The following is a 17,287-nucleotide window of genomic DNA, read 5'->3' as shown; positions in this document are numbered from 1 at the left end:
TAAGGTAAGACTACATGGATTTGACAGCATCTCAGTAGTATACTTATAGGAGCATTTGTGCTTCTTGTCTACTTCCTAAATGCCCTGAGTACTTTAAAACTTCTCTGAAAAGGGAGTAAGGAGCTCTGTAAGACTGAAACACATGTGGTTTGTCAGCAAAAGGGAAAGGAGGGCAGTTACACTGTTGCATGGAGACTATAAAAACCTGTGCTTAGGGGATCTGGCTGAACTTGAAGTAGCTCTAGAAGAGGTCATGGAACAAACAGACAAAATGAACGGTAGTGGTTTGCCAAGACTGGCTTTTATTCTTCTGAGCTGTAAAGGATCTAGCTGACCTCATAATTCTTTTGTGTAACCTTGCTTAAAATTGTCCTGGTATCTGAGGACTGCAAGATGGCGAATGTGCTGTCTGTTTTTAAAAGGATTTTAGAGAAGGTCTGGAGAGCTACAGATCTTTGAACCTGAAATCTGTACAGAAGAAATCAACAGAAACTGTAATAAAGAATTAAATTAGTGGATATCTATATAAAGATGATAACACTGGGAGGGGTCAGCCTGTCTTCTGTAAGGGCAGTCCTACTTCATGACCCCACCGGAGTTCATTATGGGAATCAAAAAGCACAAGCATAAGGGCTGACATAGTCTGCTTGTTTTCCAGAGGTCTTCCAGCAAAATTCTTTATCAGTGTTTCTTTAAAAAGCATCTAACCAGAGATCTGTAAGAGAGAAGGTCCTTGAATGAGTAGGTGAGTGATGAAAGCGTAGAAGTAAATAGCCAGTTCCAGTAGAGTTCAGCATGAATCTCTACTGGGGCCTTTGCTTTTCATTGTAATTATTGAATAAATGGGAAAAAAGACTGAGTAATGAGGTGACAAGCTTGCTCTTAGGGAGCTCAGTGACTAAGAAATAAAATGGCAGAGGAAATTCACTATAAATAAATGTAAAGTGATGCGTGGGAGGAAAAATGCTCCTAACTTCAGTCAAAAATGACTGCTGTTTTGGGCCAAGGTCCCAGGTATGATAGTTTCAAAGAAATGCTGGACCCATGCTCAGTAGCAGCCTGAGCCCTGTTGTTAAGAATTATTACACATTATTAATAAAGGAATATGAACAAAGCGGAGCATAACTTTGTACCTGTATTTAAGATATAAACAAACCACTGCCTGTCTGTCAAAGGATGTAGTAAAATAGAGAAGACTGAGAGGAGAGCAAGGGTGCTCAAGTGTGGAGCAGCTGCTGCATAAGGAAGGAAGAACAAGTGAGGACAGCTCTGCCTGGAAAAGGCACGACTGAGGAGGATACAGGACAAACCTATTATCATCCCAGGTAGCCTGAAAGAGAGTGGGTACCGAGTGGGTTTACTGACTCTTCAGGTATAAGATTTGAGGGACATGAAATGAAGCTGGTAGGAGCTGGCGCAGACATGTGAAATGAGGTGTTTGTTTGTGCAGCCAGTAGCAGACATGGTGAGCTAGATGCTGTAGGGCACTCTGGGTACTAAGTTCACATGGGTCCAAGGGGACCTCCGTGAACTTGTGGCAGAGAAATCTACTGTGGATTCTTAAATACATAGGAGCAACACCTGGCTCAAGAAATACCTGAACTGGACGGTTGGAAAGGTTGGGGAAATAGTTTACTAAGTAAGCTGAGTCTCTGGTATACTACTCTTGGCATCCTTGTCATAGTGCATCCTCCTGTCTAACGTTTGAAATGGAACATCGAGTTAGCTGGACATGGGTCTGACCTGGTAGAACTGTTCTGGTATTTGTACTTCTGTTTGTTTTAATTCTGCTGTGCTACATGTTTGAAATGATTTCTTTTTTTTTTTTACAGGTAAATCAAAGACCAAGGAGAACCGCCAGTCAATCATCAACCCAGACTGGAATTTTGAGAAAATGGGCATTGGGGGCCTTGACAAAGAATTCTCAGATATTTTCCGGCGAGCTTTTGCTTCTCGAGTTTTTCCACCTGAAATTGTGGAGCAAATGGGTGAGTATAATCCAGAGAAGTATGGCTGGGGTACAGGATGCAGGCCTGTTTCTAGTTTGTAAAGACTGGGTATCAACTAACAATCTTATGATGCTATAACATGGTGGTTGCTTAGGGATCTAATAGACTAACAAAGCCTTTTCTTCCCCTGTTGTTCCCGAATGTATTTCATACTCTTGTTACTTGGCTAGAGAAGGGGAAACGCAGAAACAGTGCAAATACTCTACACTATACGTGAAATGTCTGAACGAATGAGATACGTGGTTTAGCTGAATACTTCTCTCTTGGAACCAAAATGCTCCCTATTCTTTTGAATGCTTCATTTATTCATAGCAGTGAGACTGAATGCTCCTATTCCTGACTTATGGCAATGGGCTGTCTGTATAGGTCAAAGGAAATTCTGTCTTGATGATCCTGCCTTATATATTAAATATCTGTTGTGCTGGCAGTTGCACTATAAATCTATGTCCTTCTCACAGGTTAGCCCAATAAATACAGTATCCTGTGTGATCTATGCTTGGTCAGATTTGAAATGCTGTGGAGGATGTACAGGCCGTGGCAGGTCTTGGAGTTTGTGAAATAAAAGCACAGATTCTAAATATAACCTTTTTTTTTCTTTTTTTTTGGGTTGGGGGAGGGAAAGGCAGTCCCATTACTTTGTAAACATGTGCTGGCAGGCAGATAAATGGTATTGGTTTTAATTTTTAGTAAGCGGTATGCAGCTGCAGGTGTCTTATTTTGTCACATAATGTGGCTGGGGATGTTATAGCTGGTTCTCGTTCTCTGAATATAATCTCTCTGGGTTCATATTTAAACTTGGAATCCATAGCTGTATAATTTCTGTGTATGTTTATATTTCTTGATCCACCTTCCCTCTCCCCACAAATGAAGCAATCAAGATTTTGATTACAAAACAGATTTTCATCAGAAGATATGTCCTGTTTGTGTGTGGCTATGTAAAGTGTGTCTGTTTCCAGTGCTTGTGGAATTGATGTTAAAGTAAACTTCCTGTGAGGTGCGTTAGGTCTTTTCTTAGCAATCTGAATACTTACGGAGAAACACTGAAGAAACCCTGTAGGCTAAATCCAATTAGTGCATGATTCTCTCTCTCCTGCCTTTTTACTTCGTATCGATCTGATAGCCAAGGTCTTCTGGGTGCTGATCTTGGTTCTCTTGGGTTTTGCGGCTGTGAGCAAGTCTCAACTTCTCTGCCTCTGCTTGAGAATATCAAATGCTTAAATTTGTTAGGTATCTAGCTGCTCTGCCGAGAGAGGAAATGAAAGAAATGCCATTGGCTATGGAAAGTAAAGCTTTTACCTGGACACTCTGTTGTGTCCAGTTCAAAAATGATGCTGACAGCTGGCCTTTGGATGGACCAGCATCCCTTACTTGAAATATTTTTACCTTTTGAAGCAGCTATCATATATATTCATGGCTGCAGTACAGAGTCTTTAGCTGTGACCATATGTGAAGGTAAAAGATTTAGACTTTGGGAATGCTTGTCAGTGTCACAGGACTGTCATGGGAAATATGTTAGTAGACTAGGGATAATTAGAGCTTGTTTTCATTTTGCTATAGCTTCACCTATTCAACTTCCCTGGCTGCATGCAATCTGGCAGCATGTTAAGCAGTCATGTGTCAGACTATGATTACTTTCCCTTGGTATTACCATTAGCTGAATTAACCTGACAGCTGGGTACACTTTGGTAACGATGTGCAGCAGCTAACTTTGCTGTGGAGGACCTACATCTCCATCAGGTACCTCTGGAAAAGGTCGGAAACCTTGCTGACTGCAGGGTGAGGTTGTGGAGCCGCTTTGCAAGGTATGTTGCTCAGATAGTTCCTCTTGTTAATTGGTGTTGCTTAATACAGGAAGAAGAAGATTCTCTGAAGGACCACTAGTATTTTGATTACCCTGGGCAATGAATTAAGGGTGTGCCATATTATTTACATATACCCTTACTTGTGCGTGTTTACACACATACTACACAAAGAAACGTTTTTCTGGTAAGAAGTTAGACTCCAAACAGAGCTCTCTAGCTCTCTGATTAACCCTAGGGCTAAAAAGCTTATCTGAAATTTGAAAAAACAAAACTTTCTGACATTCATTTTCTTTGCCTTAGTTATAACTTGCTCTTAACTATATTTCAGATCTGAAATGTCAGTGTGACAGCTGTTCACCTTTGTGAATAATTTATTAGGAAAGGAAAAGAAAGAATTTGCTTGCTATCTGGTGCTCTAGTGCTCGCCCATTTCTGTTTTTTTGCCCAGTGTTCACAGACTGTAACTTCCATGCCAAATGCAATAAATATTTCTGTCCTGTAACTACATAGAGGCTCTATAGACCGTTCAAAAATTACTTGCAATTTGTGTGTGGTTTATCTAACTTCCAAGGAATGTTCTGGGTTTGGAGCATATAAATCAATGTTAGTTAACCATATCATCCAAGGGTGTAAATACTACTCTGATGCTACAATCTTTGGTTTATCCAAGAAAAGAAATCTTGGATCAACTTCAGCTGATCGTTAAACCTTGCCATAGCTCTCTGCTGCCCTGGAAAGGGGCAATTTACTTTTCCCTACCCATGCCTTTCCTGTACACATATCTACCACCTCTACCATGGTAGCTTTGTGCTTGTATGGCTCTGTAGAGAGCTAATATGACTGGAAGCAAAAAGTACTGCTAATAAAAAAGATGTATATGGTTAGCATTCAGCTAGCTCAGCTCCCTGATTGGCTTGATGTGACATAGCTACATGAATGCCAGGGGCAGCAGGAGGAAGACAGTGGTCAGTAGGGGTAAGATCACTTTTGAACCACAGTGGGACCTTCATCAATCTAAGCTGATTGCTTTTAAGGCTACAGTTTTGCAGTCATTTACTGGAGATTCTTTAGCATCACGAACATCAGTAATGCTGCTGTCTTTCACCTAATGCTTGTCTCTTAATAATCTTGTGACTGCCAAATGAAAATAAATCCTTATCCATATGAGGATTGAGGAAGAAGGTGTCTTGAAACAAAAGCAACACTCCTTTTTAGTGCCATGAATGAGGCCTCACTGTCGTACAAATACTTCTAAGGAAGGAGCTTTACACTTGCAGGGCACTGATGGAGGTAGGATAGCAGTCACTTTCTTTCTGAAGGACAGCCCTATGAAAGCTGTATTTCTAGGGAACTGTCCTCTTTTTCAAGCCCTTTCCGGATCTCTATGATGTCCAGCTCATAGTAAAGCTGTGCAGCTTCATGGTGAACTGCAGGCTGGTTTTGGTTACTCTTTGTTGCAATTCAAAGCATCCTCTTGCTCAAGCTAAAGCTCCTCCTTTTATTTGATAAATGTTAGGTTTTTCTAAACTGTTCTTGCAGATAAGCCCTTTCTTCTCATCCATGTTAAATCCTGTTTTTTCTGCTGAGACTCTAAATTCAGGTCATTCAGTGGCTTGTGCCATTGTCTAACATTAAGATGATTGCTGAATACTTATTGTAACACTGTTCACTCTCTGGCTACCCCCAACCCCCCTCCCCGTACTTCAACAGATATTTAGCTATTTGGACTAAAGTTTTTGATATTTGGTGCCTGGAGCTGTAAACTTCAACAAAACTGAGAAGTGTTTTATCAGACCTGAAAAGAAAATGCTAGTACTGAACGCTTGGTTTCCTTTTTAAAGAACACTCTAGTGTCTCCATGCATTGAAACACAATCTTGACTTTCAGCAGGGAAGTGATTTTTCTGACTTAGGTGGCACATTAGTTGATGTAGAGGCTGCTGAAAAAGCAGGTTCTGTATGTACATGTTGTTGTTACAGTTTAATAGGTATAGAAATGTTTGGTGTTACAGATCACTTTCCTTTTAAGAGATTGAAATGTAACCAAAATTCCCCATCCTGTCCTATTACCGTCAATAAGTAGGTTAAATCAGACTTTTCCAAAGTGATTTCTATTTCTTGGTAACCATATTAACTTGTCCTCTGACCTCTTGGGATCAATTGGTTTCAGTGCTCTGCATTTTTGAAGTACAGCTCACTATATAAAAGTGAAGTATTAACAAAACACGAGATGAACATTCAAATTAGCAGATACTCAGATATTATTTTCTTTCTTGGATTCTGCCTGTGAAATGGAGGCTTGTCTTTTAAGTTATCTTAAAAATTAATACATTAATGTTCTTGAAGTACTCAACTACTATAAGAGAAGAAGAATAATGGAAAGGATCTCATCCAGTCTATTCTTAAAATAGGGTAACTTTAATGAAAAATCAGTGTCAGACATGTCTAACCTGTAACTGAGGTTATAGAAATGCCAGAATCTCCCAAGGCAGCCTATTCCACTGCTTAGAGCATCTTTACTGTAAAAATTTTTCAAGTCTTTATTCTCAGTCTTGTAGCAGTTCATCATATATTGTTTATTTCTTTAATGTTTTTGGACAAGGCTTTTACATACTTGTCAGTTTGTTTCTCTTCAGTATTCTTGAGGCTAGATCTCAGGTTCTTAAACCATTTCTCATAACCTCTAGATCACCAGTTGTTGTTGTTGTTGTTTCTCTTCCCTTGGTCATTCTTCACTGCTTAGAAGTGTGATGACCTAAACAGGGCACGGTAACTGAGGTGCTAGTCAATTCCAGGTCAATTGGCAGGTTTTGTTTGTGCCTGGGTGTATGTACCTGTTTATAATTCTCAGTATGAAGATATTTTTGTGTTTTGCAACATGCAGTTAATTATTCCTACTCCAATTTAGAAACTTGTGCATCAAATTACATTGTTTTTAAATGAATTTAGTCCTGCCCATCAGTGTATTTGTAGATCTTGGCTTTATAATGTGCAGATTTAATAGGTGTACTCTGTTCCATCTTCCAGGCTATAAATAAAAGCACTGCATACCAGTAAATTCAGGATGGATCCTTTCTTCTTGTGCTTTAAAGTTTGTGGGGGCGGGGGGTTCCATCCACTTTGTCTACCTTTTTCAACTTCATTCAGCCTGTGTTTTTCCTACATGTTTATGAAGATGTATAAGACCTATTTACATCTTCATGAAAATCTAAATCTCCCTCTACTGCTTTATTTGTTTTCTCAAACTCTGTGTGTGATCTACTCTTTCCTAGAAGGAAGTTGTCTCAGGCAGATCTAATAAATTCCTTTTGGCTGTTTCCTGTATCCTTGTTTTCTCCTATCTACTTAAAAAGACGTTGTGCCATCATTTTCCAGGAATTAAGTTAGTGATAGGTCTATACCACACAATCAGAAAATAGTTGAGATTGAAAGGGATCTCTTGAGATTTAGTCCAACCCCATGGCTCCCTTCGTTTTTCCTTTATAACATTATGGATGACATTCACTTTCTTCCACCCAGTGTCTCAACCACCCTGTCCAAGTTCTCAGTGACTTTGAGATGATTTCACTTGCTCTGAGTGCTCTTGGGTGAAGTTCATGTCCAGGTAATCTGCAAATATCTAATACTCTTGAGGGCTGTCTCTTGTTCTTTTCCTACTCCTATTTCCTATTCTTGCCCATTTGTCACTGATATTAATATTAGCTGCCACATAACACATGAAGTCTTCGTTTGTGTAAAAAAAGTATCTAGCAGTTTGAACTTAGCATTTTCTGTTGTTAGCTTTTCTTCTTTATTGAGAAATGGACCAATGCTTTCCTGGGTCGTCTTTTCCTAATGTGATTATAAAATGAAATGCGCTACTCTCTCTGAAGCACATGGTTCCCTGTGGCCACTGGGAGGGATGTGAGAGAGAGGGCTTCAAAATTCTGCATGGCCAGGAAAGGAAAACGTTTGATCTTTCAACAGAAGAACATGGAAATGTGAAATGAAGGTCACGGATGGCAGGCTTAGAAGGAAGGAAAGGGGCTTTACACTAAATGTGCTGCAAGGAATTTCTCTGTTAATGGCCATAGTGATCACCAGATACCGAGAGGACTTTCACTCCATATGGTTGCAGTTGTGGTGTTAGTTAGCAGGCATCATCACCACTGCTTGGCAACCACAGTTTTTCTCTAGCTGGAAAACCAGGCCTTGAGACATCCCAGTGACCCTGTTATGTTGGTACTTGTTAACTCTGTAATGCTCTGTGGGTAAGTGTTCCATAAGGCATTTACAGATTACATCATGTTGACTTTCTAAGTAGGCAGAAATGATCCAGCTTTATTCTAAAAAGTAGAGAATGCTGATGAGATTTATGGCTATTAACATCCAGGTGGGATATGACTGTAAACATCAGCTGCTGTGTTCAGCAATCAATCCAACAGCTCTGCATAATCTTCGTCTTAAATTAACTACATTTTTATAGCTCCTCTATTAAGACGCAAAGGCATTTACTCTTTTGCTACAGTGATGACTTCTTTTAAAGATTGGTTTGTTTTATATATGCTCTTACCAGAATCTCTTTTTTCTGAGAGTCATGATTTTTGTTTGTGTGGCCAAAGGCATTCTGTTGGAAGCTTCTCTAAGGCTGATTTATTTTCATTTTTATCACATTCCATCAGAAATTGATAAATGTCCTGCCATTGTCATAAATCTAGTTATTGCCTCCTTATATATGCATGCATTACAATTCTTGCAGCCAAACAAGATATAGTGAGAAGGCTCTTTTCAAAGATCTAGAAGGAACTCACTGACTTGGTTGTCTTCTCCTTATAATGGCAAATGATTTGACAGATCAAAAAAACTGTCTACTGGGAATCCACTTAAAGTAAAACCTTCTGTTTCGGCTGTAGCCCTTTCTCTGTCTCAGCTTTGAATTAAAAGCAGAAACAAGTTACTTCAGTCTTGCTAGTTGTTGGTAGCATGTAAATCCTACAGGAAGATTAACTGGAGGCAGTGATGGAGGCTGGAATAATGCTCGGCTTACAAGATGAGAGGAGGGGGAAATTCCACCCAGCTATATTTTTGGGGAAATTTTGTCTGTGTGGCAGGTGAAGTCTGGGAACCCTGATCTTACTGTAACCTGCTTGAAGATTAATGTGTAAAGATAAGCATCTTTCCCTGATGTATTCAGGATCAGTACTTTACTATCAATGCAGATTCCCGATAGGTGCATCTGAATGATACAATCACAGCAGAATGCTTTGATTTTAATTAAAAGGGGAATTACACTCCCAAGTAGAAAATCCCTATTATACTAAAACATTTCTTCTGATCTTTCAAAAAAAGTGAATAGTGAGAGTTGAACAAATAAACTTTATCGTGTCTTTGGGTAAGTGACATTCTGGTTCAAAATAGTGTTTGACTTCTCTTGGTAACACTAGTAACTCTTCCATTCTTACCAGTTTTTATGATTTTTTTTCTTCCCTGATATTTTGTGTAGAATGTTTCCCATATTGCTGTATTTTAGTTCCTGTTGACATACCTATTCAGCCTCTAACTGTATGTCATTAAGTTGCATAATTAAGTATCATGTTACAGGAATGACCTTTGATTTGGAGTCCTAATGGTAAGCTTAACGAGTTAGAGATGTCTGCACTACTAATAAATTGTGTTTATAAGATTCTCATAATAGTATTGACATTTGGGCTGCATTGGTGAAATCAGCAAAGGGGAGATAAACTTAATCAAAATTCCTGTGTAGTGCATAGGATCCCACTGTGATTTGAGACTAACATTTGTAGTTTGTCATCACCTGTCTATTTTAATAAAGTCCTGCTTGTGTTTAAAACTTTAATTTTAGCCAGGTGAATGTAGCTATACAGGGAAGTCTTTACTGGCGTAGCTTGTGGCAATTTTATTTGAAGAGGACCTAATTGCTTTGGTTTCAGGAATTTTCTTCCACCTGACTAAGACCCAGCTTTCAATGTTGCCCATTCAGTGGCAACCAAGTCTTGTAGCAGATGGTCAGTAATATCCTTGATGTTCAGATGTGGGAGAACACACGTGTGGTTTTACTTGCTAAAGACTGAGTGTGGACTACCCAATGCTGGCTGAGCTTGTCTGGGTAAGGTTTGGTAGCTGTCAGGTTGTCTCTAGGAATCTGCTGTGTCCCAGAGCTGTTTGGTTTTTTTGTTTGTTTGTTTTTTCTCTATAGGGGTGAATAGCTAATGACATTGTACAGCTGATGACTTTGGCAGGCAGCTGAAGCAGTGGCCTACCTTTGACCAGCCCCCTTCCCTCCCTTCCCTCCCGCAACAGCTTCTGTCCTTTTTTTAAAAAAAATTATTTATTAGATAAGAGCTGACGCTTTCTCATTATGAGCAAGTTTGAATAGGAAGAGTGTGAAAATCCTAGGAGGCTTCAGCTGCACCTGAAGTCTCATCTCCCATAGTGCTATGTTAGCTCATGCAGAGGAGGGGAATGTTTGGGCTTTTCAAGAAGTTCAGGTTTTTTGGGCTGTAGAAGAGAAGCTTCTAGTGGGTATAACTAGGTTGCACCCCCTTCTAGGAGAGAGATTGTGAATTGCAGGAAAAATAGAAAGAAAAAAAGGATCAGACTGTTCTTTGTGTTTCTTTTTTGAAAGTGTACTAGAGAAAAATGATACTCTGTGGTACAGTTTTCCTGCCTCTTTCAGGATGCTCCCAGGCCTGTTTATGTACATGTGCCCTGACTTGCCAGTAGCCTTTTGATAGTCTCTCTTGCTTAAGCACAGTGGAGCTGTCTGAGCATCAGCTTGCTTGGGATTTCCCTTCAAAGCATCACTCATCATTGAAATCCTGCTTTGTGCTGTTTGGCTACATAGGTGATCATGTTCCTCCACGAAACATGTTAACAATACCTTTCGTGACATTGATTTGACAGGAATAGCTTTTAATTTATCTATGCCTCATTTGGTCCTGTGTGAAATTTGTCTTTACTGACAGTATATGTTGTTTATGTTTTTGAGTTGTAGATGCCTGAAAGTTGACTAATGAGTTCTTCTTAGCTATATCCCTTGATTTTTGTAGTATTTTTTTTTTATCTGCAGAGAAGCCCAGAAAAATCTTTCAGCTTTTTATTACTGTGCTTATTCAATGTAGCAGTATTGCTCTCTGGGGTTTTGGTAGGGGATCAGGCATTCCTCATAGCAATGTTCTTCTGAAACTTCATTTCAGTGAATGAACAACCTGAAAGAGAAAGTGAGCAATGCATGTGGATAATAGAAATTATTTTGTATTGAGCAGTTGCTCAGATTAAAATTAATTCTTTATCACTGTAATATTCAGGAGTAAATGAAATCACAGTTGAGTATTGGTAAGTTAATAAAGGAGAAAAGTACTTGTTCTTTAAAGGCAGAATGTTGCCATGAGGTCTGTGCAGCCATGAGCACTCTTTTGTATGGGGTGAACTTACCATGTAGCTGAGACAAGCCAAAAACTAGAAGGGAGGTCATTCTGTGTGGGTGACATAAAAAACTCTGTGTGCCCAAGCTCATGAAACTTTTGATGATGGTAGAAACTGAACTCAGGTCCTCTGAGTCTGAGCTCTGTGCCATCAGTTTGCTACTTTTTTGGTTTTTGCTTTTAATGTGTATCTTAAGCATTGCAGGACTCTTGGTGGATCGTTTGCATCCTTAAAGTCAAACTGCAAGAGCGTAGTACCACATGAATGCATTGTGAATGTCATCTACGGCATAGAATAGTTTCTGCTAATTACTGTGTTGCTTTTTACCTCAAACAATTAATACTTCAAGCTTTCTAAGGTTTTAGATAAATTTTCTTGAAACAAAACTTAGGGGTTTTTTTATCTTCATGTGTAGGGATACCTTGTGTTCTTCACTTGTCCAGAGAACATATGTAGGAATTTTGTGCAGCAGTGAAATGGAGCAAGATAAAAGGAGAAGGTGCTACTGAATTCCCTACCTCTGTAATTAAACACTTGTGTTCAAAGTTGAGATTTTCATTGAGGCAGATTCCAAATGTGCTGTTTTCCCATAGGCTACAGTGGTTTCAGCTTCCTTAGGGTCTCTTTCCTTGGGATGTCCTCGCTGGTCTGGTTGGTGAGGATGACAGTGGCGTGATTTAGTTATTACTCTAGAGGAAGGACAGTAGATGCAGGAGTCTGTCAATTTGGTGTTGGTGCTGTGTGTGGCCAAGATGGTCTAAAACATGAGGAGGACATCTTGACTCCATGTAGGCCGAGTGTTTTCCTATCTGCACATCTGTCTTTTCCATGGGCAAAGTGAAGTGATATAGGGAGGAACTAATACTTCCTATTGTGCTTGAAATTGCATAGGAAGAAATAAATTGCTGAAACACCTGCTGTGTCCTAAATGTTGAAAATAAATGCGTTTGCTTGTAGTTTTGTGTTTACTCTTTGGTCTTCAATATCAACTGGAAAATAGAAAAAGGAGGTCTGCTGGAAATACAAGGATCTAGACAGAATAAATTACATGTTTCTGTCTTCTCTTTCATTACCACTCTGTGACCAGACAATATCCAAACTCGCTCTCCTGCTGAATCTGTCTTGCACATGCCTTTTAAATTGGGCAGTGTATAGATCCTGTGTTGTCTTCGCTAGGTAACTTCTATTTTCCTATGCTGTTTCTGTAGATGGATGCCTCTGCTATGAAACTGTGGCTTTCTACTTTGAGGCTTTCCCTGAGTGTGGTGCTAAGTGTTTAAAACTTAGTGCTGATACATGATCTCTACTCTCCTGTTTCACGGTTTTCCAACACGAACCCCTTCAGATTCATCCCGGGAGAAAGGTTTTGTCTTGATGCAGTTCCTTTTTCTGTCTGGTTAGATCTTGTCTAAATGCTGATAGTCCCATTAAATGAAGAAAACAAACATCATTGTAGACACATGCTGTTACCACAACCTCTCTTAGCAAAGTATAAGGCAGAGCGTGAAATATTCAGGCATAATGATATTCAGACAGTTGATAACATATGTCTGCGGCTCACAAGCTGTATATCCAAAATTCCAGAATTCTTCAGGGAAAACTTTCTTGTTCACACTTGGGAACTTCTATCAGGAGTTGTGTGCACACTTAGGAAATTTGTGCCTATTGCTGAATGGGATGTGTCCAGCATCATCTTGCAACCATTATATCTTCCGTTTCCCTAGAGGAGAGAATTTAAACACCAGTGCTCATGCACAGTGATCTGAAGTCCTGTTATTTGAATAAATGATAATGTTTCAGGTCTTTCTAGTTACAGGTCAAGCTTTTTGGGCTCATGGTTCTAGTGGTTCTTAGAGGCCTTTTTCAGTTATCTCAATATTTGTCCTATGAACTTGCTATCAGAACTAGATGTGTTATATGGGACTCATTAAAGGCCAATACAGGGCTAAAAAGTTAGACATTACATGATAGTCCTCATTTTCTCTTTCAAGAATCAGATTAATGTGTTTGATCTATGTCTACACTGGGAGCTCACTGTCAGTTGAGTAATTTTGAAGGTCTGATGCTTCATTTTGCTTACATACCTGAAAATTCAATTCAGTTGAAACTCTTCTGTGAAGGAAGGCTACCTTTGTAGGCACTGTGTGTCCCTCTAGGAGAAGAGATAAATGAACCAGATGCAGTACATGCTTGTCCTAAATTTCTAGTACGTCTTTGCTTGGTGTTTAGGGCATATGGTGATGTAGAAAAAGTACCTGCAATTCCTCAGTACCTGAGGATGGTCAGTATCCATGCGACCTACTCTTGGGTTTTATTGAACTGAAAATTGTTATTCACATGTTTACCAAGTGATCTCTGTTGCTTTGTATTACTAACGAGAAGTTATAATTCAAGCTTTCAGTCCTTAGCTATTAAGTTAGCATGCCTAATGCATGGGAGAGCATTTGTGCTGTTCTATGGATTATTTTTCCTGGCCCTTGCCAGATCATTGGAATGACTCTGATCCAGTCTGGCAATTCTGTGTTTGAATTTCACTGATAAAGGCACCGGGTAGAGCTAAGGCTAATGCACATCTCTGCCAGATCCCTGTAAAAGCACCCCTACTGTAAGCAGCAATTTCCTCTTCAATATATTGTTGTTACCATCATAACCCTGCTTTCTAAACTTGTTCTCTCTTGTTCTAGGCTGCAAGCATGTGAAAGGCATTCTCTTGTATGGACCTCCAGGCTGTGGTAAAACACTTATGGCGAGACAGATTGGCAAGATGCTGAATGCCAGAGAACCAAAGGTGGTCAATGGTCCAGAAATCCTCAATAAATATGTGGGCGAATCTGAGGCCAACATCCGCAAGCTGTTTGCTGATGCAGAAGAAGAACAAAGAAGGGTAATGCAAACATAGATAAATAGCATGGTCAGTATGAATGTGCCTAAAGAATGACCGGAAAAGAGGTTTATAATCAGAAAATTACTGCTTGCATTAAAAGACTGAGTCACTGCTTAGCTTGAGATTATAGTTATTCCTTGTAAGTCACTGAATATTAGTGCTTTACAGATTCACACACAGTCAGTTGAAAAAACAATCTTAGAACCTGAAGAGGTAGTCGGTCTTCTAGCTAGCTATGCTGAAGATGGACAGTTTGTTTAAATTCCATGCAGAGTTATTTCAAAGTAATACAGTAGGGCCCATCCTGCTATGCTTTGTATTATGTGGTGTGCCACCTGCTCAAAAAGTGCTTGAAAATGGGATTGCAAAAATTTTGCTCTGTTTTTTCTTTTCTTTTTTTTTTTTGTGTGGGAGAGACATAATCTATTTGTATTTTTGCTACTAAATTCAGGTGGCACATAACATAGGATGAATTTCAAATAAGCTTTCATGGTTTCGGGTTTTTGGGTTACAGGCTTATTAGTGTAAGTAAATTATAATCCTTGAAGCATTATAATTGATACATTATTAATTTTTCTCAGCAGAAAGCTGATGGATGAAATAGTGTCTTGAAACTTGACAGTCTAGATATTTGAAACTGGAAGTGGAGATAAAGATTCTGGTTTTTTCCAAACTTGTTTTTTTTATCCATTACTTCAGCTGGCTATCAAAAGCTCAGTCTTTAGTTAGAAGGTGTAAATACTTATTTCATGTGTGCTATGGTAACTTTTCTCTGCTGTGGATGACTTAATCTTGATAGATTTTCTGGTAAAGAAAATACAATGTCAGGCAAGTCACAGTTAAATGTAGGGAAGTCTTTTCAGAAGACATTAGCAAAGGACATTGTATCCCTTAATTTTATTTATGCCTAACAAGACTGCAGATTTTTGCTTGTGGCTTGAAATAATTTAATTTTCTTCTGCAAAAGATTTATTAATAAGTCAGCTTTGCACGGTAACCTGTACCGATGTAAACAATCTTCTCTCTGGTTGTTGCAATGTAACTGAAAGCTGTGAGCTTCTTTTCCTCTGCAATAACACACCTGTTAAAATAGACTTTATATTGGCTGGAGGGGATGGTCCTGATGACAAGTTGCAAGATTAAAAAGGTCTCGAAAAGGTTGGTATTGTAATGACTTGTGTCTGGGGCAGATTGCCAGTGACAGCACATTTACCCAGTGTTAACATGGTCTCCACTGTCCACAAAAGATGTTTTAGAAGTTGAATTTGGAGGGAAAAAGCTTCATAATATGGTCACAAAAAGTATCCTGTTCTCTTACCAGCTGCAACTGCTTAACCTTTGAGTGAACCTGGAAATAAGCAGTTCTGTTCCTGATTGTCACTGAGCAAGTGGACTGCTTAAAAACATTAAGAACAAAGTTACTCTGGCAAGCCGTATATTTTCTAACTTTAGTACAACCTGGGGTATTTCCCACATTGGGTGCATCCCTCCACAGATGTGCTTTGTTCTCTGTCTCCCTTCCAGAGGGCTTTCCCAGATACTGAGTACTGTGACCCTTTGTCTGAGCTGTATGTTCCAGCTTTGGGCTTGTGCTTTTCTTGTTCAGTCTAGTCCTCTTCCTTGAAACACTGCTGCTCTTAACCAGTGTCAGCTGTGAAGTCCTATGCTTGGGCAAAGCCTACCAACCACCCCGTTTTGGAGGATGGCAAGATGTTATTCTGGAAAGGGATCTCATACATACGTAACGTGATACTAAAACCACTTGGAGGTATTAATGTTCTGTATCTGTGTGGCTGAGCTTGTTGAGAAGTTACTGTTTTGTTTGGATTGTTTTCGGTGATGACGTGGCATTCCTGACATGTTTTTCTCTCCAATAGCTTGGAGCAAACAGTGGTGTGCATATCATCATTTTTGATGAGATTGATGCAATCTGCAAGCAGAGAGGAAGCATGGCGGGTAGCACTGGAGTCCATGATACTGTTGTAAACCAGTTGCTGTCTAAAATCGATGGAGTAGAGCAGCTCAATAACATCCTAGTGATTGGTATGATGGTGCTTACTTTCTCTGTTATGGGGTCTGGTTGAAAACTGCTGATATTTTTCTCATAGCAGGTCAGCTAAGTTACTGTTACTGGTATTAGATCTGTTTGGACTAATCCAAGCTGAACGACTTCTGTTTGATAAGCATCAGTAGCAGATTTAAAGGGAGATGGTGCTGTAATCGACTGATATTGCTGCTTTCAACAATTTCCTCCTTTAGCTTTTGATAACAAATGTTTCATAGCTTAAGAAAAATTGCAAGGAATGATATGTGTTGATGTATTGGCCTATGGAGGAGTGGGGCTTCTCTAGCTGTGTTGTCTAGTTGTCCTGGTGCCAGGAGCTCTGCAGATACAGTCACAAGTACAGGTTTGATCCCTGTTGCCCTGACTGTACTTCAGGGCATGACTTTTCCAATATTTCTGAAGATGGGTATCTTTTGTCTGTTTTCTTGAGACTCTTTGAGGTATCTTCTTAGATCTATGGGCTGTATTCAGGAGTTGGAGACCCACTTAATAAGCTCAGATAATGCTTATTTTGTTATTAACTTTCAATTTAGGAATGACCAACAGACCTGACCTGATTGATGAGGCTCTGCTGAGACCAGGGAGACTGGAGGTGAAAATGGAGATTGGTAAGCAAGCTGGCATATCACAATACATGATGTACTTACAATAGTAAAGCAAATGTATGCCATAATATGAATAATTAACAAGGGTGGCATAGGTGCTAAACTTCATGTGGCTCCCTCCATAATATTACATGTAAATTTAATCAGCCAATTAAAGTACTATTTTAGACTTACCTACTGATAAGCCATTGACCTGATATCAGTTTCTGTCCAGCAGAATGGATAAGTATGGGCAGGCAGGACCCTGAATCTCTTGCATGAATGAAAGGAGACAAGTAATGGCAACCAGACCATTCCTACATGGAAACTGCAGAACTATTGAACTTGTAAAGTAGGCAAGTACAATGTGTGAGCAATTCTTGACTTGGAGAAAGTGCAGATCATTTTATTTGCATGAAGTGATAATGGTGGCTTTCACTGCAGGAACTGCAAATGTGAAACAGCATTGGCTATTGGCTTCTGAAATCAGCAGGTCTGGATTACTTGTATCAACAGAAC

The 17,287-nt window shown here is 39.4% G+C and overlaps 1 protein-coding gene across 3 annotated transcripts in view; it reads left to right on the top strand.

The window, feature by feature from the left end:
• NSF (N-ethylmaleimide sensitive factor, vesicle fusing ATPase) overlaps positions 1-17,287 on the top strand; it is an 83,825-nt gene that overhangs the window by 32,316 nt on the left and 34,222 nt on the right. For all 3 annotated transcript variants that reach the window (XM_049800174.1, XM_049800175.1, XM_049800173.1), the window contains exons 8-11: positions 1,833-1,988; positions 13,920-14,119; positions 15,997-16,162; positions 16,718-16,792. In XM_049800174.1, coding sequence (XP_049656131.1) covers positions 1,833-1,988; positions 13,920-14,119; positions 15,997-16,162; positions 16,718-16,792 — 597 coding nt within the window. The remainder of the gene's footprint in view (positions 1-1,832; positions 1,989-13,919; positions 14,120-15,996; positions 16,163-16,717; positions 16,793-17,287) is intronic.

The sequence above is a fragment of the Accipiter gentilis genome, chromosome 5 (genome assembly GCF_929443795.1).
Source record: "Accipiter gentilis chromosome 5, bAccGen1.1, whole genome shotgun sequence".
In the NCBI taxonomy this organism is placed as follows: Eukaryota; Metazoa; Chordata; class Aves; order Accipitriformes; family Accipitridae; genus Astur; species Astur gentilis.
The sequence above is the reverse complement of the archived record's forward strand: the minus strand, read 5'-3'. Positions and strand labels throughout refer to the sequence as shown.